The sequence below is a fragment of the Chrysochloris asiatica genome, unplaced genomic scaffold (assembly GCF_000296735.1).
Source record: "Chrysochloris asiatica unplaced genomic scaffold, ChrAsi1.0 scaffold00054, whole genome shotgun sequence".
In the NCBI taxonomy this organism is placed as follows: Eukaryota; Metazoa; Chordata; class Mammalia; order Afrosoricida; family Chrysochloridae; genus Chrysochloris; species Chrysochloris asiatica.
Window position 1 is genome coordinate 7,713,776 of NW_006408572.1, and position 26,055 is coordinate 7,739,830.

The 26,055-nt window shown below is 48.2% G+C and overlaps 1 protein-coding gene across 1 annotated transcript in view; it reads right to left on the minus strand.

The window, feature by feature from the left end:
• Window positions 1–704: 704 nt before the first annotated feature.
• The window catches only part of KIF1C (kinesin family member 1C), a 29,598-nt gene continuing 4,247 nt past the window's right edge, over window positions 705–26,055 (minus strand). The window contains exons 11-22 of the mRNA XM_006863307.1: window positions 25,561–25,639; window positions 25,260–25,405; window positions 22,081–22,250; window positions 21,842–21,921; window positions 21,635–21,710; window positions 15,005–15,084; window positions 14,083–14,177; window positions 8,430–8,513; window positions 7,864–8,050; window positions 7,660–7,732; window positions 5,786–6,403; window positions 705–1,977 (exon numbers count right to left, since the gene is read on the minus strand). Coding sequence (XP_006863369.1) covers window positions 1,285–1,977; window positions 5,786–6,403; window positions 7,660–7,732; window positions 7,864–8,050; window positions 8,430–8,513; window positions 14,083–14,177; window positions 15,005–15,084; window positions 21,635–21,710; window positions 21,842–21,921; window positions 22,081–22,250; window positions 25,260–25,405; window positions 25,561–25,639 — 2,381 coding nt within the window. The 3' untranslated portion in view covers window positions 705–1,284. The remainder of the gene's footprint in view (window positions 1,978–5,785; window positions 6,404–7,659; window positions 7,733–7,863; window positions 8,051–8,429; window positions 8,514–14,082; window positions 14,178–15,004; window positions 15,085–21,634; window positions 21,711–21,841; window positions 21,922–22,080; window positions 22,251–25,259; window positions 25,406–25,560; window positions 25,640–26,055) is intronic.

Genomic DNA, 26,055 nt, shown 5'->3' on the forward strand with positions numbered 1-26,055 from the left:
CAGCTGCTCCACGGGAGAAAGATGAGGTGTTCTGCTCCCGTAAAGATTTACAGCCTCGGAAACCCTGTACAGGGTCGCTATGGGTCGGAACCGACTCGATGGCACTTTGCAACAACAACAAAGGAGCTCTGGTAGCGTAGTGGTTACGAATCGGGCTGCGAACCATAAGGTCAGCAGTTCGAAACTACCAGCTGCTCCGCGGGAGAAAGATGAAGCTTTCTACTCCCGTAAAGATTTACACCCTCGGAAACCCTGTACAGGGTCGCTATGGGTCGGAACCGACTCGAAGGCACTTAACAACAACAATAGCTGCTTTGGAGAACTTTAAAATAGGTTAGGTGATGTCATGAAGCAGAAGGCCACCCCCCCACCAAACGTCCAGGTCTTGTCATGAACAGCTAGCTGGGCATCAGTGGGCTGTGTTCCTCCATCTCCTCTTGCGTCCCTATCCACTCTGTTCAGGTCAGTGGGAAAATGATGGCAGAGGCAGAGATGGACACACTGGGTAAAGGAAAAGCAGCAAAACCAGAATGGCTGTGCAGCTTGAAGAGATGAGCCCGAGTTCTAAGCAAGAGCAAGGTGGAAATGTCTGGGACTGATCTGGGTCATGAATACAAGACTGAAGTCGGACCTGCACTTGACTATAAGTCATCTATGCCGCCATTAAAAACCCACAACACACAAACTTGAGTCACAAGCTCCCTCTGTTTGCTATCCTTTATTAAAGGGTCCCATGCCATCGCGGGACTCCAACCAAACCAGACAGGTCCTCCAAATATAGTAGGAGGCCTGGAAGGGGAGGGGAATGACTTATAATCCCACAACACCTCCCTGGAAACAGAAACCCACCACAGACAAGACAGACAGATGTGGCAGGGGAGGAGAACTTGCCTCGTTCGTAATTCTCTTCCCTTTGCCCCTACTTGAAAAGAAAGTCAAACACTGACTATGCAGCTCCCCAGCCCCCCACCCCACCCATAGCAGCGTTTGTGGGACACCCACCCCCCTGCAAGGGGTGGCCCCGAGGGAGCATCCTATCTTCTCTTCTCTTCCTTCCTTCACTTTGGTTTGCTCCTGGCAACTCCATGCCCTCTTCCTGCCTCCTGCCTCTGGCCTCCGACCTCATCACCCCCTCACATCTTCTATCACCTACTCCGACCTCCCAGTCTCCTTCTCTCAGTCTCCCGGGCCTCCCTGCCCCAGGGCTCCTGGGGAAGCAGTGTCTCAGGCTTGTCTCTCCTTCCTTCCAGCACAGGCCTGGCCAGACTGCCCAGGACTCAGGGCTCACACAGCCGCCCCACTCTCCTTGAGGTCAGGGGCTGAGCGCTGTCGTCTCATCCGGGGGGGAGTAGTGTATGGGGGGTAGCGGGGCCCTGGGGGCCTTTGGGCTGGGTATGGTTGGGGCTGCTGGGGATAATAATTGTGCTTTTTGGGCTGGAAGTGCTGGGGTTCAGGCTGCGAGGAACCCCCTCCTCGGGGTCGGCCCCCTCCATCTAGGGAGTTCCTGCGGGGGCGGTGGGACCTGCGGGGACTTGGGGGCCTTCGGGCAGGGGTGGCTGGAGGGGGAATGACCTCCTCTGGGGGTGGGGGAGGAACTGGGGCCTCCCCACCCACCACCCCTGCCATTCCCGGCCAGGACTCCCTATGCTGAGGGTTGCTTTTGAAGGGGAAGCGCAGCTTGCAGTCGTGCGGGGGTACAAAGCGGGCAGGGGGCCTGCGCAGCCCCCCACCCCGGCCCCCAGAGCCTTGCAGTCCCTGTAACCGCAGCTGCTCCTGCTTGAGCCAGCGAAGGCGGCCTCGGCGGAAGGCAGGGTCCTCCTCCATCAGTCGTGACACCCGTTCCCAGCTTGACAAGGGAGGCGAGGGGGGCCGGGCTGAGGGCGGCCGGTCACTGGAGGCAGTCTCTTCTAGGACCTCAGACACCTCAGGAGCAGCCCAGGTGGTCTCACAGCCTTCTTCATTCTCATCCTCATGATCCTGGGAAGGAGTGAGGGAAAAACAATAGTGATGTAAGAGCTGAGGCCGGAGACCAGCAGTCCTGGAAAGAGATGTCAGAAGGACCAGGAAAGGTCCCAGGAAGGGCTTAGAGAAAACCAAGGAACACAGGCCCCAAGAGCTAGATGGCATGAGGTCAAGGTTGGGTCTGCCACTTCCTAGCTGTGGGATCTGGATCTCTGGCTTGTAACCAGAGTGGGTGTCCCACAAACGCTGCTATGGGTGGGGTGGAGGACTGGGGAGCTGCATAGTCAGTGTTTGACTTTCTTTTCAAGTAGGGGCAAAGGGAAGAGAATTACGAACGAGGCAAGTTCTTACAAAATGACCTGAGTAACTTATTGTAAAGACAAGGATTACAGGAGTTAACAGTGCATGGTACACAGCAGACACTCAGTTAAGTGTTTGCTAAATAAATAAAATGGAAGTAACCTACTATCACACAGCTTCGATTTTAGTGGGGTGAGAAAGTTGACAAATAAGAAAAGTCATAGTATGCTGTTAGTTAAGTGCCACTGAGTCGGTTCTGAGTCACCGTGACCCTGCAGTTTCCAAGAACAGCTGGTGGGTTTGAACTGCCAACCTTCAGGTTATTACTGTTGTTGTTATGTGCCGTGGAGTCGGTTCCGACTCATAGCAACCCTGCAAAGGGTTTCCGTGGCTGTAAATCTTTACGGGAGCAGGAAGCCTCATCTTTCTCCTGCGGAACAGCTGGTAGTTTCGAACTGCTGACCCTGAGGTCAGCAGCTCGATTCATAACCACTACGCTACCAAAGCTCCTTTTCAGGTTAGTACTCCAATGTTTATCCTACAAAGCCACACCAGAACCCCATAAACAATATAGTGTATGTGTGTGTCTATGTATACACGTGTATGTGTATGTTGTCCTTATTTACTGTACACAATGTATACGATATATCTACACACACATAATGTATATATATGTTGTCACTGGCGACCTTAAAGTGGATTCATAGTGATCCCTGTGTGCAGAGTAGAACTGCTCCACAGGGTTGTCTAGGCCTTGACCTTTTGGAAACAGATCACCAGGAGTTTCTTCTGAGGTACCTTTGGGTGAATCTGAGCAACTAACCTTTCCACTGGTAGTCAAGCACTTAATGATTTGTGACACCCAGGAACTCCATATGATATGAACAAAGGTTAGTCAAAAAGTATTGCTACAACATCCTAGAAGCCTTTATTAAACAAAAATACCAGAATATGAAGTTCTTTTTTTCAACATATTCTCCATCTAGGGCTATACACTTCTGAAGGTGGTGTTCCCATCTCTCTAACCCTTCTCCAAAGAATTCGCTCTCCCATTTATAACACATCAAAAGGCACTTTTGCAACCTTGAAGGACTCAAATCATGTTGCTTTGAAACGTTCTCTCAGTTTGGGAAACAAAAAAGTCTGAAGGGGAAAGATCAAGGCTGGAGAACTTGCCAATGAAATTCTCCTAGGACAGCCCTTGCTAACCTGGAAAAATGAACAGGTGCATTGTTGTGATGCAGAAAGATTCCTTGGCACAACTTTTCTTGCCTTTTTTTCACTAATGCAGTTTCCAATTTTCTTAAAACTTCCTAATAAGCCCCATGATCGTCCTGTGTCCTTTGAAAAAAAAATCTATCAGGATTATCCTTCTGAAAACCCAAAAAACAGTTACCATACATAACCTTCTGAGCTGACCTCTGTGCCTTAAATTTAACTGACCCAGCAGATGCCCTTGGAAGTCACTGTTTTGACTGGACCATGGCTTCTGGATCCTATTGGTTAAATTAAAGACGTTCTTGATTATGATTTGTTCCATAAAATCATCTCCATTAGCTTCAATCTTGCTTAAAAGACTGATGGGCAGATCAGCTCTTTAAGTCAGTTCATCTTTGTACACTGGTTTTTTTTCAGCACTCTTTTTTCGAAGGTACCCTAGTGAGACTACGAGGGGGGTATGACTGCAGCCACCCACTGATCACAGAGCCACGTTTATATGTGTTTTGTTTGAAATAAATCTGTGTATGTATGAAGTAGAACCCTAATAGCAATACTTCTTCATTTATCCTCATATCTACAAATATGTTGTTGTTGTCAAGTCAGTTCCAACTCATAGCAACCATATATATTGTTATTATTAAGTGCCATCGAGTTGGTTCCGACCCACAGTGACTTTGTATAGGGTTTCTGAGCAGCTCATGAGCTTGAAATCACCAGCCTTGTAGATCAAACCCACCTTATGGTCAAGGGCTTATCCTACAGTGCCACACCAGGACCCATACACACACACCCATACACACACACCCACCCTTATATAGATACATACTATATGAAAAGATGTACACACACTATATGAGGGTGGCAGTAACACATATATAGTGAAACCTGTGAGACCCAGAATTCAACAAGACTGCCCATTCTAATTTTAAGGTTCTGACCTTTAAGCATAGACCTGAAGGAAGAGCGGCAGCAAGGTGGCTATTTGAGGGAAAGCCATCTGGGCAGAAAGAACGGCAGGTTCCTAGAGGCAGGAGTTGGCCTAGCAAGCTCAAGGAGTAGCAAGGAGGCCAGTGGCACTGGTGTGGAGAAAGCAGAGGTCAGAGAGGTGAGCTAAGTCACATCTGACTGTTGGTCTGTCCTCCCCCATTAGAAAGTGAACTGGACGAGAGGAGAGTTTGTGTCGGTAATCCTGGTGGCTAGAACAATGCCTGGGCACACAAGCACGCAAATATTTACTTGTTGATGAATGAATGCAAAACAGGGACTGGTGCTGGCACTACCACTCTGAGAACTCTTTTGTTTGTCGTTGTTGTTAAGTGCTGTTGAGTCGATTCCAACCCATAGTGACCCTGTATAGGGTTTCCAAGGAGCAGCTGGTGAGCTTGAACCACTGACTTGGCAGTTTAAACGACTTTGCAGTCTGACGCATTAGCCCACAGTGCCACACCAGGACTCCTCTGAGAGCTCTAGAGAGGGTTAAAGGAGAGAACTTAGAGAGCTATGTTGTTAAGTGCCGTTGAGGAGGTTCCAACCCATAGCGACCCTAGATAGGGTTTCCAAAGAGCAACTGGTGGGCTTGAATGACCGACCTTGAGGTTCAAACGGACTTTGTAATCTAGCCCATTAACCCACAGTGCCACACCAGGACTCCTACAGTGCAGATTAAATGAGGTAACACAGAAAACACCCAACACAAGTGTTCCCACAGCTCAACTGGTCAGCCAAAGGGGAGTGAGCTACACAAACCAGGAGTCTACAAAAAGTTCATGGAAAAATTCCATTTTCTCACAAACTTGTAGAAAGGTATTAGTGTTGTTAGTAAGTGCTGATTGTATGTGAACTTCAAGGAACAGCTGGGGGGTTTCAGCCACCACCCTTATGATTAGCAGTCCAGTGCGTACCCTATAGCGCCACACGAGGATTCTGTAGAATGGACTACACCTATGTAAGCCATGACTGAACTGTAATTTAAAACTTGTGTCCTTTCTATCAGTAGTTATCAAAGGCCCTTCAGAATTACCTGGGTAGCTTTTTATAAAGCCAATTCATATTCCAAAAATTCTGATTTACTAGGTCTGGGGTGGAACCCGGGAATCTGCACTTTTAAATTAGCACCCTGGTGATTGCGAAGCAAGGGATTCACAAAGAATACTGAGAGAAACTGTCATACCTTGGCAAAATTTAGTTTAAAGAGGCAGAGGGTGGACTCAGCGGTGGGTGGTTCAGGTTCCTAAAGGGAAGTGCTGAGGAGGGGCTGGAGGGTTCTGGGACAGAGATGGGAGGGAGCAGCAGGGCCTCCTACCTGGGTGAGGGGGATGACCCTCTCCATGCGGAGCATGCGGTCCCTCAGGGCCTGCAGCTCCCGGTCCTTGCTGCTGTTCTGCAATTTCACCTCCTGCAGAATCCCTGTCAGCTTGTCTATGTGAGCCCGGAGGTCTTCCACTTCTGCCCCGCGGGCTCCCTCCTCACCGCCGCCGCCACCACTGCCACCGCCACCTTCCTCCTCGCCCACCGTGTCCCAGACATCCCGGGCCACAGCCCTCCAGGCGTCTCCAGGCCCCTCCGGCTTGCCGTAGGTGCGGCACAGCTCCCGCATCTTGAGGGCAGCCAAGGCCTCGATCTCAGCTCGCCCGTGGCGAAAGTCAGCCAGGGCCACCTCATAGCAGATCTCCTTCACCGCCTGCATCTTCAGGTCAGCCATGGTGGCCCAGCGGGGGTCTTTGCCCTGCAGCCGACGCCGCTGGGGGATCTGGTAGACCCTGCGAGGGGCCCTGCGCTTGCCGCTGCTGGGCAGGCCGCAGCGCTTGACGATGGTCTGCACTGTGGTGGGGGGCAGCTGCTCCCGCAAGGAGGAGATCAGCCTCCAGCTCTCCTCACAGGAGCGCTTGTCAGAGTCATCCCCACTGTCCGAATCAGCATACTAGGACAGAGAAAAAAGAGAAAGACACTGCATACCCCTGAACCTAGTCCAGTGGGCCCCAAGGACACCAGAAACACCCTTCAGAGTGAGTGTGTTCAAATCCTGCTCTACCCTCACCCTCACTAACCATGTGCTCTTGGGCAGGCTACTCAACCTTAGAATAGAGATAATAAAAGTGTCCCATAGATAAATTCTGACGATTAGTGTATGCAGAATACTTAGAACTATGGCTACCATAGAGAAAGTGATCAATAAATTTAACTATGTCTACATCAAGTAAAGGAGTCCTGGTGTGATGCTGTGTGATAACGCTCTCGACCACAAGGTCAGTCTGAACCGAAAAGTTGGTGGTTGAAACTCACCAGCTTCTCCTCGGAAACCCTATACAGGGTTGCTATGAGCCAGAACCAACTCAATATAAAGGAGCCCTTGTGACATGATGGGTTAAGCACTGATCTACTAACCACAAGGTTGGTGGTTCAAACCCACCAGCCACTCTGTGGGGAAAAAGACGAGGCTGTCTGCTCCCATAAAGATTTACTAGCTCAGAAACTCAGAGACACAGCTCCACTCTGTCCCACAGGGTTGCTATGAGTTGGAATCGATTTGGTAGTTTGGTCTCTCAAGTAAGTACGTTTAAGGAAAAATCTTAACTAAATAAAGTGCAGGGGATACTTGGGTATAATTTGCTGTTGTTGGCTGCCGTCAAGTTGGACCTCAACTCATGGCGACCCTGTGCACCAGAGGATCAGATCAGTGTGATCCCTAGGCATTTTATTAGCTAATTTTTTAGAAGTCGATCACCAGGCCTTTCTTCCTAGTCTGTCTTAGACTAGAAGCTCTACTAAAAGCTGTTCAGTATCCCAGTATCACACAAATCGCACTGACAGACAGGTGGTAGCTACGTGTGAGGTGTATTATACAGAAGGTGAGTGTTCTACTGTGGCATCCCACTTGGATGTGGTAAGAAGCAGCATAGGATCAACTGACATCTAAGATAGCTTGGTCAACCGGGAGGAACTTTATAGCTCCCTGCACATGACGGTTTCCTTCCTAGATCACGTCTCTCTCATGTTTCCCTCTGGACGCTGCCCCCACCCTCATCCCCATCACCACCTCCCACTCTGGCTCAGAGCATGAGTCAGGCTGACATGCAGCCCAGTCTCACTGCTTGTCAGTCCACTCACCAGCCCACCTCCAGCCTCCCTGCCTACGTGCCCTTCACACCCCACCAGCCCCTCTACCTGGACCCTCACCAGTCGCTGCTGCTCCAGCAGAAGATCAGCTTCTTCCTTCTCTCTCCGGTACTGATTCTCCAAATCCTGCAGCCTAGGGGTGGGTAGGGAGGGAAGGAAGAGCTGTGTGGGGTTCAGGAGCCACTTCAGTGGGTGACCAACCACAGGGGGGCCTACTAGGGACAGCCCTTAAGGGCCATGGAGTGCGAGTGGCCTTCCTCACACCTCTTCTCCATCTCCAACTTGATATCAATGCCTTGCTGCTCCAACAGCTCCTTCTGGGCAAAGTTCCAGTCGACAGGCTCAGAGGGCGGTCCTGGGGGTGGAGGGACCCCTCGTTCCCGCTCCAGACGTGCTTGCTCCGGATGATTGAAGCGGAAAACATGGTTCTTACCCATCACAATCCTATTTCCTGAAAGCAGGAGGAGAGAAATGTGGACTCACTCCCCCACAGCAGCAAACCTACCCTCCTGCCCAAGGCACACAGGACACTAGCCCCAAGTCCCAGAGCCTTGACACCCTCTTTCCCACCAGCCCAAGTCTGAGAGGAGTTGGAACCAAACACTCTCCTTCCTGGTTGGCCCCAGAAACCACTCTTACAGGTGAAGGAACTAGGAGACACTGACAACCTTCTTCCGTTTCTCTAGCGCGGCAAGTTAACCCCAAACCTGAGTCCTTCCCAGTTCTTCCTCCATTTCCTTTTTATTTTAGGGTCTGACCCTAGATTAACTCAGAAAGCTTTCTCTGGGACTACCTATGTACAGCCACACCCTCACACCACGCAATGCTACCTGACTTCAGCACCAGCGGCTCAGTCACCAGCTTCCCATTGACGTACGTCTCAGCTCCTTCACACGGCTCCAACGTGACCACCACTGAGCAAAGGGAGAAAGGAAAGGGAAAGACCAGATCATGCAGGAAGGTGGGTTACAGTCACGGACTCCCGATCTGTATTAACCCCCAAGAAGCACACATGCATGACCAAGTCCTGCCCCCAGTACCTGTCAAGTGGGCCACGGCCCCTCTGGTGGCAGGCAGCACAGAAAGGAAGAGCAGAAGGAGGGTTAGAGACCCAATTACAATTCCCAGAAACCTTTACAATGGCTCCCTACTCACCCACCACCACTGTCCCTAGAAGCAGCTTGGAAAACCAGTTAATTCTTAGAAAGCTTCATCCCTCATGGTCAAATTATCAGCAGGCCCTGCCATATACGCCTTCCAGAAATCCATTCCTCTCATTCCAGTAACTTTATTCCAGTTCTCTAGCAGGTGCCCAGCCCATCTCTCTGTCTCCGTGCTGCTTGCTAACAACTACCTGACTAATCTTATCAAACCACAGCTAACACACGACGGCCTCATAAGACAAAATACAGTCAACCCAACCCAAACATCTATCAAGTTGCTCCTCAGCAAATGACTGAGCCTACCACTTATTGGGGATACAAAAGCACATGCCCTGATATCATGGAGGGACCCCTGTGTCCCAAAGACCCAGATTCTGCAACTTCTTGGTGCTGGAGGACACTGAGCAAGTCACCTAACCGCTCTGAGCCTTTATGAAACAGGAGAGTGATATCTTCCTTCACAAAGTTGTTGAGAGGCTCAAATAAACTATAAAATGATATGCACACCCCCAGAGGTCACTTTCAGCTAACTGACAGACTGGCTCATAAAATAAACAATAGCATCCACGAGTTCTGTGTTCCTTTAAAGAAGAAATACAAATCATCTATATGAGCTGTTCCGCGGGAGAAAGATAAGGTTTTCTGCTCCCGTCAAGATTTACAGCCTCAGAAACCCTGTACAGGGTCACTATGAGTCAGAACTGACTCAACGGCACTTAACAACAACATATGAGACCAAACAGTCAACATTTATCCTAAACAGATGAGAAGGTTTGTGGCAGGGAAGCTGGATTTATACAAGCAGAACCACCTGAACAGAACTATGCCGAATACTGACATAATATGGAAATTGTCACCAATGTCACTGGATAGTTATGAACAGAAATTGTTACACGGAACTGAATTTGCTATGTAAACTTGCACCAAAATTTCAATAAAATATTCATTAACAAAAATGATATGCAAAAGCAACTTTTCATGATTATTTATATTTAAGGTGATAAAGGAGCTCTGGTGGCATAGTGAGTTATGTGTTGGCCTGCTAACCACAAGGTCAGCAGTTCAAATCCACGAGCTACTCCGTGGGAGAAAGATGAGGTTGGTTTCTGCTCCCATAAAGACTGACACCCTCAGAAACCCGATTCAGGGTCGCTGTGAGTTGGCACCAACTTGATGATCCACAATCACTACCACCCAAAGGATAAACACAGAAACCAGAACTAATTGTTACAGAAGGCAGGGTCTGGCTTTTCTAAACTCTTCAGTACTAACGATCCTATGGGGGTACCTAAAGAGCTCAGTATAAGGGTTGTTGTTGTTAAGTGCCATCAAGTCAGGGTTTCCGAGGAGCAGCTGGTGATCTTGAACCATCAACCTTGAGGTTCAAACCAACCTTGCAGTCCAGCGCATTAACCTGCAGCGCCACACCAGGACTCCCAGGGGTGGTGGTGGTGGTGCGCTGTGGAGTTGCTTCCAACTCATAGCAACCTTGCATAGGATTTCCAAGGCTGTAAATCTCTGTCCAGCAGACATGCTGGTAATTTCAAACTCTGACCTTGAAGTTAACAGCCCGACATGTGACCACTACACTACCAGAGCTCCTTAGTCTCGGAGTGGTTGTTGTTGTTAAGTGCCATCGATTCAGTTCTGACCCATAGCGACCCTGCTTGGGGCTTCCAAGGAGCAGCTGGTGAGCTTGAACCGCCAACCTTGCAGTCCAAACTGACTTTGAAGTTCAACGCACTAACCCACAGCGCTACACCAGTATAGGGGTGTTGTTGTTGTTGTTGTTATGTGCCATGGAGTCGGTTCTGACTCACAGCAACCCTGTACAGGGTGTCCGGGAGCAGAAAGCCTCATATTTCTCCCGCAGAAGAGCTGGTAGTTTCGAACTGCTGACCCTGAGGTTCACAGGCCGGTTCGTAACCACTACGCTACCCAGAGCTCCTTGTAGTATAGGGGTAGAGGATGGAAACCATCTTGAAGGGAGATTTCCACGGGCAGAGAGCCACCAACAACAGCAACAGAAGGAGGTTGAAATGGGTTCTCTTCCACCCTTACCTCATTATTTCCTACCACTCATTCACAGCACAAATATATATACTGAGTCCCTGTTAAAGGGAGCTACAGAAAGCTCACGGGAAAATTTCATTTTCCACACTCTTTGAAGTACCCAAGTATACAACAGTTGTTGTTGTTGTTATGTGCCATGGAGTCGGTTCCGACTCATAGCGACCCTGTACAGGGTTTCTGAGGCTGTAAAACTTTACGGGAGCAAAAAACCTCATCTTTCTCCCGCGGAACAGCTGGTAGTTTCAAACTGCTGACCGCAGTTTAAATCGCAGCCCGATTCGTAACCAGAGTCTGTCTTTGGTCAAGTGTAAAACCTGCCACAAGAACCAAAAACTTAACCCCTGCCAAGAAGTCAACTCCAACCCATGGCAAACTCATGTGTGTTGGAGTAGAATTAGAGGATTTTTCTAGTAAAATCCACAGGGTTTTCAAGAACTGATTTTTCACCAGTCGATTGCCAGGACTTTCTTCCAACGTGTTTCTTGATGGACTCAAATCTCAACTTTTTGGTTAGCAGCCCAGTGAGTTTAATTGTTTGCACTACCCAGGTATTCCACAAAAACAAAAACACCAAATTGTCTAAATCTTTATAGCCTCACCTGTGAGGCACAGAATCCTCGGATGCTTTTACTGTGAAGCAACAATTTGCACATGTACGTCTTAACTTCCCAAATACTTGAAAGTGTAGCTTCTTGAGAGTGGGCTCGCTCCAGAGATCTTGGAAGGCTCTGGTCTCCTCCCCAACACATGGCTTCAGGTAACCACAGGACAGAAACTTGGCAGTAACTCGCTGGGCTAAAATGATTCATTCTAAGCAGCTTTCAGCCCCGATGCCAGAAGCAGACACCATGGGCCTGAACCAAATCAGAACAAGTGTGTTAATCTGCTAACCCTGAACCAAACTGAAACCCAACAGGCATGATCATGCACATCCAGCTCCCTTTCCTCAAAGAAGGAACCCCGAGATTTCTGGGCATAACAAGCAGGTCTGTCGACAAAGAGCTTGGTATGTAGCATGCCCTGCCTCCCTGCCATCCCTTACCAGCTCACTTTCATAAAACTCAACTTTATTTGGGCCTAATTGGATCCAAAGCATTCTTTTTTTTTTTTTTTTTAATGACTCGACCAGAACAAAATGACCTCAAAACATGGTCTGAACCACAGGTGGCAGCTATGTGCTGTGGAGTCAATTCCAACTCAGAGTGACCCTGTACAGGATTTCTGAGGCTACAAATCTTTACGGGAACAGAATGCCTCCTCTTTCTCCAGTGGGACTGCTGGTAGTTTCGGACTACTGACCACAAAATTAGCAGCCCGGCTTGTCACCACTATGCTACCAGAGCTCCTTCTGAACCACATAACCACCACCAACCACCAAAGACAGACTGGGAGGTAGGGGAATGTGACAGAGGTGTAGAAATAACTGCCTTATTAAAAGGTCAGACAGACTTCTACCTTCATCACTCTTAACCAGCTGCCGAAAGAAAAGTCAACTCCAACTCACGGTGATCTTACGTGTGTCAGTAGGACTGTTTCACAGGACATTGGTTTTGTTTTGTTTTTGATATTATGTTGTTGAGAATATACACAGCAAAGCACGCACCAATCAATAGTTTATACATGTGCCACTCGGTGACACTGACTACAATTCTTCAAGTTACACAAACATTCTCACCCTCCTTTTCCTGGTTCTTCCTCCTCCATTAACATACACTCACAGGCTCCCCAAGGTTTCTGTCTAATCTTTTGAGTTGCTGTTATCAACTTGATCTCATAAAGATAGATCTGAAAATGGCAAAATGCTCAAGGCAGACACTGCTTACTAGTTAAGCTAAACTATTGGTTAATTTTAATAAAATGTCAGAGAATATTTTTGGTTTAAGATTTTAAAGATTATTTGGAGCCAACTGTTTCAGGGGCTCATCTAGCCCCTTTGATCAAAACATTTTTTAGTGGTAGCCAGGCACCATCCTTCTCTTCGGTTTCACGACAAAGAAGGTAGTTGTTCGAGGAGGCAATTAGCCACACATTGCACTTCCTCCTCCAATTCTTACCTCTCCTTCCTCTACTGCTCCAGGTGAATGAACAGAGACCATCGTGCCTTGAATGGCCACATGCAAGCTTTTAAGACCCCAGGCACTACACAATAAACTAGGAGTTAGAACAGAAGCCTAAACAAATTATTAGGCTAATTAACTGGGCTGTCCCATGAAATCATGACTCTAAAACCTCAAAACCATGGAAACAAATCCCATGAGAGGTTTGGTTGTCCATGCAGCCTTGGTAGCTACTCTTTCTGTTGTTGTGACTGTAAATTTACCTATCACACACCTTTTGTCGATTTCGTTTTTTACAGATGGACAACTTATTGACAGCAATTACAAATTAACAGGTTATGAAACCCTACCTTAATCAATATAATCTTTCCTTCACTGAAAACTAAAATTTAAGTGTTCCATGAGCAATAGCCACTCTGCTTCCACCTTTCTCCTGACCCTGGTCACCATGAGTCAACTGTGATCTGTACGCATTTGCTTCCACAGGATTCTCAGCAGCTGATTTTTAAGAAGGAGATCACCAGACCTATCTTCCACCTTCACCCTTGTTGTTGCTATTAAGTGCCACTGAGTCCAAGGAGCAGCTGGTGGAAATGAACTGCCAACCTTGCAGTTAGCAGTCCAGTACTTATCCTACAGCACCACACCAGGACTCTGGGACACCTTGATCCTTAGGGCTTGTGATTCCTAACAGCTTTTGCTGCTCTTAACATAAACACTTGGAATGTTTGGAACCAGAGATTATATGTGGACCAATGAACTCCCAGAAACCTTTACACTTATAGCTGGATAGAGGGAGGTTTTCTACAGAGATAAAGTCAGACATTCCACTAAAATAAATAAAAATTTTCTTTTAAAACTTGACCAAGGTGCTCCTTCCTGTAGGCTAGGGAAATCAAGGAGAAAAGCAGACATCTCCTCTTCACCAAACTCTCACTTCTGGTGTTTGTATTGCTGGTTTTGCTCCAGGACCCTCATCTCTCTGAGCACTACACTGGTCTGTACCCTCAGAGTGGGCACAGATAGGCAGACCTTTGGTACTCGCCCCCCCACTGCTCACTCATTAGCTAGAAGCCCCTCTGAGGGCAAGGACCCATCACTGCCTGCTGACATGACCACACTCCCCAGTGCCAGGCCAAGGTCTCTTTGTTCAGTGCCAACCATCCCACTTTCAACCCCTCAGCCGTTACCTTCTCCGTCCACCTGAGGGATGCTCCGGAACAGGCAGTGCTGCTCCCGAATGAACTGCCCAGTCAGCTTGATGTCCACATCCACCTGGCCTACCCTGGGGAAGCAACACCAGTGTTTTCTGAGTGCGTCTCAGGCGTTTGCCAAGCCCCACATGGACAAGAGTTTGTCCAACTCAATGAGCCACGTTATCATTGCTCCTATCTCACAGATGAGGCTCAGAGAGGTGAAGCAACTTGCCAAAGGCTCACAGCTGGGCAGTGAGTCTGCCGAGTTCTAAAGCCCATGTTCCTAAGTCATGCAACAAAGGAGGAAAGTTTGGAGCTTACAGGTCACTCACTGAAGGAAACCTGGGGGAGGGGCTCCCATTCATCCTTAGGGCTCATCACCGTACATGCTCACTCCCTAGCCTCAATGACACCAAGGACAGCAGGAAGTATTTTGGGCACCCTCACCCCTCTAAGTACAGGGGGTGACCTCAGAGGCACTGAGCTCAGCAGTTCCTTAGCACCAGCCCTGGTGAAGCTGCCTTCCCTGGGGTGCCACAGTGGACACTGCCCTTCAACAACATGGCGCTGGGGCCATGTCTCCTTTCTTCCTTCCCCAGGGAGAGTTCCACAGAGGGAAGCCAAGTTAACAGTGTTAGGGGCTAGGAATGACGTTTCCCACCAATCACTCTGTTTCAAGAGCTGTCTCACTCTAACCAAAATGAGCACGTAGAGGCAGAATGGCCACTGGATAGACAGGCTCAGCAACCTCCCAGGAAGCCCAGAGAATAGGCAGGGCTATGGGACGACTTTCCGGAGATCTATGGTAGCTCCAAAGAGGTCATCAGGAAAGGGAGTCACCACTGTGGCTGTTGCTCTGCAACCCAATTCTGAAGGGAGAGGCTGCCCTACAGGACACTGTACAAGCAAATGCTACCTGGTCACGCCATCTTTGATGTGGTAAAGCAGGCATTCTGACATCAGAGGGTCTTCATTCAGGTTCACTAGGTGAGGAGTCTGAAGGGAGAGACAGGATGGTTAGGGGAAGGATGATGAGAGCCAGCCAGGGGGTTCCACCATGAGGAAGGGAGGGAAGGAGCTTCTGTCGACCTCCCTCCTGATGCTAGCACTGCTACCAAAGGAGAAGCTTCCCCCCCTTCACTACTGCCAGTATGTCCTCTGCCCTGACAAACCTGGGGAGTGGCTTTGGTTCCCATCTCTCACTGATACCCGTTTCCTTTGCTGACCAATCACCATGGCCTGACCCATGCTCTTCTCACATACAACAAAACCCCCACGGCCAGTGAGTAGAGTCTGACCCAAAGCAACTCATTACAGGGCTTATAAACCTATAGATCTTTATAGTAGCAGACAGCTTCATCTTTCTCCTGTGGAGTGCCTGGTGAGTTTGAACTGCCAACCTTATAGTTAGCAGTCCACTGCTTAACCCACAGTACCACCAAAGCTCCTTTCCCATTTAGCCGGGCCCACAGAAATCACCCATTCCCAAGTCAGCAACCTTTCCTGAGGTAGTTTCTGTCAAAAGCACCTGAATCCCACAGTCCCCAGGACTGGTAACCTTGGAACCCACCTGCACCCTTCCTCTTCTCTCCCTACATCTCCTCTGCCCCTAGGTCCCCTCATTTCTTCCCACCAAGAGAGATCTTGCTGGAGACTAAAACAGGAGACTGTACTTCCCACCTTACACAGCAGCCTGCATTTCTTACCAGCAGGTATGGCTGTTACAATGTAAAAATGCAAAGTATCACTTCAATTGAGAAGCCAACCAACCTGTGTCTCATCCCCAAGTCTCCTTCACCTGTGCCCAAATCATTGAGGCAGCTGCCTGGAGCTGTCCCCACCAAGTCCACCTGCCCAAACCCATCCCTCTCACCTGACTGACCACCATGCTGCTCCACTTTCAACACTCAGCTTGTTCCCTGGCTCCTCTGTTTCTCTTTGTAAGCATGCCACTCTGAGCAGCACATAAGCCTTGCGCCTGCTACAGCCCCCTCAAGCCACTGGCTGTCACATCTGCTGCTGCCTCAGCCCACACCTGTCCAGAGACTTCAGTGATGCCTTTCTCCTGACACCTCCACGGTCCCCCAGCTTCTGGCTCACACCAGACCATGGCATTTCATTGCTTTTTGACTGGCACCCATGCACACCTGACTAGAGCCCTGTTTTGTATCCTGGTCTCCCAATCCCCGCATGACAGGACCAGCCCCTTTCCTCATCCCTCTCTCCTCCTCTATGTTCCCACTCCTCCCAGAAGCAGGACCCCTGGATCCCTGTCCATGGTCCTCTGCCTAAAACAGCTTACCTCTCACCCCACCCCTACCCCACTGAAGTCAAAATAATTTACTTCAGTCTGTCTCAAATGCCACTTCCTCCATGAAGCTTTCCTAAGCCTTCCAACCACACACAAGATCCCCTGCCTCCGTCCTACAAAGATTTACTGTGGGCTTTCTATGTGTAAGACCCCGGTGAGACGCTGGGCAGGACACAGAGTGGAGTCAAATCGTGGTGCTGGTGTCCCATCAGTAAGGAAAGCAGAACCAACCTGAGGAGATAAGAGTTGGCATGGAAACACTGACAGGCGAGAGGCTGCGGACTCATAAAAGCCTTTTTGAGCTCTTCGTTCTCTCACACAGCTGATTGGTTCACTCACTCATTTGCTCCCAGAGAATGGAGAGTTACCATATTCTGGGAAGGGTTCCCATGCAAAGATGCACAAAGTGAAGAACTAGGGGAGCTCTGGTAGCGTAGTGGTTACGAGTTGGGCTGCTTATAACCTAAGGGTAAGCAGTTCGAAACTAGCAGCTGTTCCGCAGGAGAAAGATGAGGCTTTCTGCTCCAGTAAAGATTTACAGCCTCGGAAACCCTGTACAGGGTCGCTATGAGTCAGAACCGACTCCACGGCACATAACCACCACCACCATGGGAGCTCAGGAAGGATCAGACCTTTGTGGAAAAGACAGTACTGCAGATAAGGAAAATGTGGACATGCCAAAGAGCAAGCCAGATGGGAGGAAGAGGTTCAACACAGGACAGATATGGAAGCAGGAGAGCAGAGGCTGTACAGTGAAAACAGCCAGTAACAGACCCCATATGTCCTTTAGTCCCCTTTCCCAGACAAAGAACTCCAGGTGACACCTGGAGAATGCCATGTGCATCCATGTGACTGCCCCCAACACTGGCACCCTAACATCTCTCCTCCTCCCAAGGGATTCTCAGGCCTCCCCCTCCCCCTACTGCAGCATCAGGCCTGCTCTGGAAATGGCAATACTGGTGGACTCTGGGAGCTGAAAGGGATCTGTCCCTGGGGAGAGGAGACATGATTTAGGGCAGTGTTTTTCAATCTTTGCTTGGCCCCAAAACTCTTTGTTCGCTTGAAACCTTACCTAGAAGCCCAGTACATAGAGCAGATAAGCATAGTACCGCACAGGTGGAGGCTGGGAGCAGGATCCAGAGTTTGCTCCTGCCTCTCTCTAAGCCCTATGTAGGAAGCTTCCAAGTTAGGTTTGAAAATCTGATTGAAGGGTTCTTAAACCAAGTGCTACTCTGAGCTCTAGCCCAAGCCTTATCCCTAACACTAATCCTAGTCCTAACCATAACCTGATGTTGTTGTTAGGTGTCATCGAGTCGGTACCGACCCATAGCGACCTTAGGCACAGCATAACCTAGCACTACACAAAACCTTAGGCATGGTCTAGACCTAGTTATAGTCCTAAGCCTAACTCTGTACTCCTATCTACCCCCAACTCCTTCACAAAATAAAATTTTAAGAAGAAAGAAAAAAAAAAATCCTTAGGCCTGGTGGAGGGATCCCAGCAAGAGAGGGCTTTCCTTAGGGTCTTTGCTCTAAGACAAACTGTAGTTTTTCCTCTAGGGCTTAAATCCCCATACAACTATTTCTGGGTTGAATCCACTCTCACCAAACCTGTTTCCCATACAAGTCTAACACTTCTCCCTTTTGAAATACACATACCTTTTAAACTATTAGAATCGTGTTCATCCACACCACCTTAAGAAAAATACAAGACGAAACTACACTTGTTGTAAAGCACCATCAAGTTGGTTCCAACTCACAGTGATCCTGTATAGGGTTTCCTAGGCCTTAAATCTTCACAGGAACAGAAAGCCTCCTCTTTCTCCCCTGGCGGGAGAAAGTTGAGGCAGGCTCAAACTGCAGACCTTGTGGGTCCCAGTTCAGTGCTTTTCGTATGGAGCCATCTTGCTCCCCAAAATGACACCAGAACATCTTTTTCACCAGTAAGATTGCAGAGGTGTTGATGAAAGTGAGGGTATGTTGCTTTGGGGAATTCAAATTGTAGTTGTTGTTATGTGCCGTGGAGTCAGTTCTGACTCATAGTGACCCTGTACAGGGTTTCCAAGGCTGTAAATCTTTACAGTAGCAGAAAGCCTCATCTTTCTCCCGTGCAACAGCTGGTAGTTTTGAACTGTTGACCTTAAGGTTCGCAGACCGATTCGTAACCACTACGCTACCAGAGTTCCTAAAGATCTGTCAGTAGGAACTGATTAAATAAATTATCCTGCATTTATACAATAGATTATTCAACACTGTGAAAAAGAATGAGACAACTGTTCGAAAAAACTGATACAGTGTTATATGTAAAAAGGGAAAAACTAAGATCTGCCATCACTACTCTAAAGGGAAGATGCTGTCTATGCATCTGTGTGTAGACTTAAGAGAAGCCTCTGAGAGTCTGGATGGGACTGGCCTGTTTTGCCGGGTCTTATAAGTAAGTGTTCCACCTTCGACAGAGTGCAGTCTTACCATCTTTCTATTGTTCATTTGGATGGTGATGGTTGTGTGCCCTGGAGTTGGTTCTGACTCACAGCGACCTCGTATAGGATTTCCAAGGCTGTAAATCTTTAAGGGATCAGAAAGCTTCATATTTCTCCCATGGAATGGCTGGTAGATTTGAAATGCTGACCTTGGGGTTAGCAATCCAACTCATAATCCACTATGCTACCAAGACTCCTTTTGTTTTTGTGTTTTTTTAGTTCTTCCAACACAAATTAATTTATTCTTCTGGCAGTCCATGATACTTTCTTTCTTTTTCTTTTTTTTTTTTTTTATTAAATGTTTTTATTTTGGATTGAGTGAAAGTTTACAGGGCACATCATCAGCTTCACATTCAATCATTCATATAGCTTGTTTCATTACATTGATTATTATCCCCTCCATATATCATCAGTTAACAGTGTTTCTCCCTATCCCCTTTAGCTTTTTTTTTTTTTTTTTGGTGTGTGGGGGGGGAGGAAGACTCCTTTTGTTTTAATGGAAAATATTTGAGTCTTTCTTCTCTGACAGGTTTCTCTGACAGGTCACCACAGGTTCCAGCTTTCACAAGTTTTACTGATGAGTACATGTCACATGGGAGCACAGTGGCTCCATACAACAAGCAATGGACTGCCAATCACTAGGTCCATGGTTCGAGCCCACCAGCTGATCTACAGGAGAAGAATGAGGCTTTCTGCTCCTGTAAAAATTTACAAGCCTCAGAAGCCTCTATACATGGTCACTATGGGTTGAAATCAACTCGAAGGCACTTAACAACGTACAACACATGCCTGTGTGTGACTCAACTCTACAGAAGCACACATCAGGCACAGAGCATAGAGGCTGCCTCTAGGAGGGAAGCCCGGGGTGGGAAGGAAGGAGACTCACTTTCCACAGTACATATGTACACACCTCCTAGAACCACTCGGATGTTCTCTCTGGTGTGCATTATCTTTTCAAAAAGAATCATTAAAAACACAACAGACATTCCACCCTTTGGTGGCATTTAGCAGGTGACATCTCCAGGGAAGAAGCTCCCACACCAGTTTCCCAGTCCCTGTGCCTTCTCTTCACCCCTGTAACTGTGGTGGAAATGCATCTGGTGCCAGGCACCTCCAGGAGCTTGAAGACGCATGGAGAGTCTTTGGAGGCAACTCTTCTCCCCTAGATCCAGCTAGGTACCAAGAAGGTGTGACTTTCTCAAAAGAACCCCAAATCCTGGGGCCCAGCCTCAGATCAGGTCCCTTGCACTTGGCCTGCCTTTCTTTACCACCCACCCACACACTCTTACACTTCTGCTCTGGAAAGCAAGCCCCTCTCCTCTTTTCAAATCCCTGCTTGTTCAGTCACCCAGATGGCCCTAACCTACCAAACCAGACAACCGGGTACTTCTGCCAGGCAGCCCCGTGATACTGTCTGCACCAGAGCACAGTAAATCTGAAGGCCTGTTCCGACTCTGCTTCGCCCCCTGGAGCAGACAGGCTTGGCTGGTTTCCCTGTGAGACTGGAAGTTCCTGCTCTGCTGAGAGTGGCCTCCGGCTCACCCACTCATTGGTATGCACCGCTACAGCTGTGCTGGCTGTCCACAGCCTGCATCCGTTCTGACTGGTCGGCCCCTGGGCCAGGCTGGCCATTAAGTATTTTGAATGTCATTCCTGCTTCCAACTGAGCCGAGTCACTCCTGCCCTGCTTCCTTCCTTCCTCTCAGCCAAGATTGACTACGCGTGTGCTACATGGCAGGCAGGCGCCTGGCGCTGGTGCACCCCACCTGGTCCTTGAGGACTGCCGCGCACTGTGTTTGCTTAGTGTGGTGATCTCCCTGCTCCTCTCAACCCCCTCAGAGCCCACTCACTCATCAGTCAGGCTTCACTTTTCATATCAGCTTCTCCAGGAGATCCCTTGCTGCGTATCTGCAGACCATGCTGCTGCTTCCATCTTGAAAGCCCTCACTGTATTCACACACAGCGACTTACAGTTTAGTGCTTACTCCTCCTCCTCTACTATTCCCTTTATAATCTTGTTTTCCTGAGTTATTCTTTTAAAAATGTAATTTTTAGGTTTGTTTATTTTCTTTTTGAGTAATACATGACATGGTACAAAGTCCCAATGATACAAAAGACTCTATCATCATCAATATATCTCTTTCCCATACCTGGGTGGTACAAAGATTAACATGCTCAGTTGCTAACTAGAGGTTGGAGGTTCAAGTCTACCCACAGGTGTCTTGGAAGAAAGGCCAGGCAATCTAAAAAGCCACCCACTGGGAACATTTATGAAGCACAGTCCTACTTGGATACACAGGGTCACCATGAGTTGGACCCCACTCAATGGCAACTGGGTAACTGGATCCAATCTCTCTCTAAAGATAACCACTAACTTACGTATCCTTCCAGAGAACAATTCCATACACAAACGAACATGTATACATGTGGGAGTTTATGATTGTAAAAATCTATCCTAAGCTCTTGAAAGTCCCTTAGAGGCAGGGCTCCTGCATCGTGGGTTCCCTAGTGTCCCTGATCCTGGTCCTTCCCATGCACTCACTCTCTGGATGACTCGGATGGGTGGAGGGAGCAGGCAGGGAGGGGTGGTTGGATAAAACAGAGAGGAGGCAGCAGAGGAGGAATCAGAGATGATGCAGACACAATTCAGAGACCGCAAGGGGGAGACCAGGGTTAGAACTCACCAACCTGCCACCTCTCAACCCTCGTCTCTAAGCATACAGAGCTTTTCCTCCTTACCAGACCCCTCACTCACCTTCTTTGGAGAGAAGACGCCCACGGTTCCCCCGTCCTCCCGCACAGCCACCCCCATCTCAGCCAGCAAGGCTTCTCTGTGAGCAAAGGAGAAAAAAATGTTGGTCTTATCATGGTGACTACTGGCCTCCTTCCCTTGGGAAGGATTTGACTCTCCCTCCCCTCTTCCCTCCTCATAGGCCTCACCTGTCAGCCTAACCCATCATACCTCTCCATCCTCAGTGCTTCAGTCTTGCGGAGTTTTTCCTCCCAGGTCTCATTCAGCTCGGCTATAATCTTCTCTGTCTCCTGGGGACACAAGGACCGGCAGGATCAGGACAATCTGGGACAAGCATCTACCATGGGGGCCAAACTGGGATTCCTTCTTCCACTGCAACCCGGGGCTTTGGAAAGCTAAACTTCCAGTGTCCCCCAGGTCCTATGCCCTTGCCAATTCCAATTTCCCACCTGTAGCCTCTCCATGGCCTCCTCAGGCCCTATCTGGGGCTCAGCACTGGGGGAGAACGATGGCTCCAGCTCCCCGTTGTGTGCTGGGGGAGATGAGGGTGAAGCTGGGGCAGGGGGAGTAGATACAATTGGCATAGCACCTCCGGGACTCTCCTCTTCCACTTTCAGGCCTGGGAGGAGGTAAAAGAGCAAGAGTAAAGTAAGCTGGAGCTGATCCAAGACACAGGGAGGACCACTGTGATAGTTAAGGGTTTGTGTTAACTTGGCTGGGCCAGGATTCTCAGTGGTTTAACAGTTAAGATGTAGTTGTCACCTCCATGAAGAGATCTAATATGTTACAATCTACTCCATGAGATAATCTGATGCAAGTATCTGATGTGTTGTTGTAAATGCTCATTTCTTGGACATGAATGAGGTCAGATGCAATCCTCATGAATAGGATGTATCTTGAGCCAATCTCTTTTGAGATATAAAAGGTGAGAGAAGTGAACAAGGAAAGAGGGACCAAGAAAGAAGAGTCAAGAGGAGAGGGCATCCTTCACAGTGCAGGACCTGGAGTCCCTGCACTGTGAAGCTCCTAAATCCAGAGGAAGATTGATGCCAAGACCCATGCAGAACTGCAAGGAATGCTGGGTCTATGGATGCTCAAAGGAGACAGGGACCTTTCTCCAGAACCAGTGTTCTGAGTTTGGACTTGAAGTCTCCTAAATTGTGGGAGAATACATTTCTACTTTTCAAAAGCCATCCACTTGTATTTTTGTTCTGGCAACTAATGAACTCACACATCCAGTATGGGCAGGATCCCAAAAGACATCTACCATCAGGCAAGCAGTCATCCTCCTACTGTTGCTGTTTTGGACCACCGAGTCAATTCTGACTCACAGCGACCCTACAGGACAGAGCAGAACTGCCCCATAGTTTCTTAGGCTGTAACTTTATAAAAGCAGATTGTAACAACTGACCTTTCAGTTACTAGCTGAATGCGTACCCACTGCGCGACCAGGGTTCCTTCCTCTTACTGTTGTTATTGTTGTTAGATGCCGAAGAGTAGGTTCCAACTCACAGTGACAAGAGAACAAAACGCTGCCCAGTCCTGCGCCATCCTAACAATCACTGTTGTGTCTGAGCCCACTGCTGCGGCCAGTGTTACTCCATCTTCTTGAGGGTCTTCCTCTTTATTGCTGACTCTCTTCTTTAACAAGCATGATGTTCCTTCTCCAGGGATGACCCCGCCTGATGACATGTCCCAAGTACATGAGCCAAAATCTCACCATCCTCAGTTATAAGAAACATTCTGGAGGTTACTTCTTCCCAGACAGAGTTGTTTGTTCTGCTGGCAGTCCATGGTACAGTCAATATTCTTCCCCAACATCAGAATTAAAATGCGCCAGGTCTTCACTGGTATCCTTATTCACTGTCCAGCTTTTGCACGCATATGAGGTGATTGAAAATACCATGGCTTAATCCTTAAAGTGACAACTTTGCTTTTAGCACTTTGAAGAGATAGTTTACAACAGATTTGCCCAATAAAACAAGTCGTGTGATTTCTTGGCTACTGCTTCCAAGAGTGTTTATTGTAGATCAAAGTAAAATGAAATCCTTGACAACTTCAATATTTTCTTCACTTTTTAAAATGCTTATTATTGGTCCAGTTGTGAAGATTTTTGTTTGATGTTGAGGTGTAATCCATACTGAAGTCTATAGTCTTTAATCTTCATCAAAATTAAGTGCTCCAAATCCTCTTCCCTTTCAGCAAGCAAGATTGTGTCACGGGTTGTTAATGAGTCTTCAACCAATCCCGATGCTGCATTCTTCTTCATATAGTCACTCTTGGATTATCTGCTCAGCATGCAGATTGAGTAATATGAAAGGATACAACCCTGACACAAAAAATGGACATCCAGTCTCTTTCTGTAATTCCTCCAAGGATATGTCATTGTTGTTAAGTGCCATCGAGTCAGTTCCGACCCATAGTGACCCTGGATAGGGTTTCCAAAGAGCAGCTGGCGAGCTTGAACCGCCAACCTTGCAGTTCAAATGGCTTTGCAGTCTGGCACATTAACCCACAGCGCCACACCAGACTCTAAGGATATAGAGCTCATTTGTTAACAAGCCAGTTCTTTCCATTGAGTTGAAATCTGCCTCATGTTTCTACTTCTGCCCACCTGGGATTAAAGAATTTAAGCTGCTTTTTTTCTCTGCATGACAATACTTAAAAATGTTGGAAAGTATGTATCACATCTATCTTACCCTTCTTGTGCCAAGAACTGATACCCTATTTCCTATCCTGCTCCACACATGGTTCCAAGCCCCACATCACCCTAACTGCCCTCAACAGGATAGACCTTAAGACTGAATGAAGAGTCCAAGCTGGATCGAGCCAATATTGCTCATACGTCTTCTCATATGCAAGGGAAGCTGTATTAGTGGGGCTGAGCCGTACAGTTTAAAACTATTCTCCTGTCAACTTTTGCTATGCTCTTTATCAATGAAAATCCTGACATTTCTACAAAAACTCTACCAAGGTTATTATTTATGGGTTAAAAAATTATTTAACCCTGGGACCATCAAGAGAAAAAGAGCAGAGAGTGGGATCCTACTTAGAGAAGCAGTGACACCAGAGATGGAGACAGAGACGATGACAGAGAGAGATGGAACAGCTGGGGACTTTAGACCCGGAGAGGGAGAGGGGCTGTGTGCTGATGACCGACTGGATGGCAGGCTTGGAAGGTATACCCTTTGGTTGGTTGATAATGCATGGAGGGTACTGTAACCATGGCAATGAAACGATATACTGTAGGATGAATGTAAAGCTAATGTTCTCCCATGTAAACTATCACATAATTTACAATAAAACATTTTAAAAAAATGAATTTCCAAAACAAAAAATTATTTAACCATTTAGTTTTTGGACCCATAAGTGTATAACTTGACGTGTACTCCTGTGATTTTATTAGTTCCAGGAGCCTGTCAAGGTTTCTCTGAATCCTGACTCTCCTTGGAGACTCAGTCTCTCCCAGCTTTGTAACATCTAAAAGCTCAAGAAGTCCCATCTCGAGGGCTGTATCCATGGCACTGAGTATGAAGGGCTTTGTGGATGGTGGTCCCTCCCTGGCCTCAGGACTGGGCAAAGATCAGTGAGGCACTACTGAATGAGACCTCTCTCCCAGAATCCCTACCTCCCAGGGCGGAGGCTGACAGGCCCTGAGCCATCAGTAGTTCCCGAAGCCGGGCCACCTCCTCCTGCAGCTCTCGGATCAGCCTGGCATTCGGGTCCTCGTTAATGATGGCGTTGCATCGGATTTGCTTGGTGCGGTCGGCATACCTGGGATAAGGAGGGAGGGACAGGGGAACGCTTGGTCTGTGTGACCCCTTTCCCTCTCTCCCAGGTCTCAGGATATTGGGACAGGGCTGGGCTCATGCATAGGGTCCTGGGTAACCAGTGTCTGAGTCCACAGCAAGTTTCGCATGCTGTCCCACCTGAGAGTGCTAAGAGTCTCCTCATAGTTGATATCGGCAGGGCTCAAGGCCGCAATCATTGCTGTCCGGGAGTTCCCACCTATGAAAGGAGAGGAGAGAAAGGCTTTAGCACAGTTAGTTCCTAAGAAAAATCTGACAGGTGCATGGGATCAAGTGAGCCTCAATACCCAAGAAGAGGTCTGGTTTTGTAGCAAGGAGGGGAGTGATTAACTTTGCAGTCTAGGAGTGGACGTCCCTGGGACCATCAAGGGAGAAAAGCGGAGAGCGGGACCCTACCCAGAGAACCAGTGAAACCAAAGATGGAGGCAGAGACGATGACGCGATGACGTGGAGAGATGGAACAGCTGGGGACTTTAGACACAGAGAGGGAGAGGGGGCTGTGTGCTGATGACCAGGGGGAAGACTTGCAGGATATACCCTTTGGTTGGTTGATAATGCATGGAAGGGATTGTAACCATGGCAATGAACGATATACAGTAGGATGAATGTAAAACT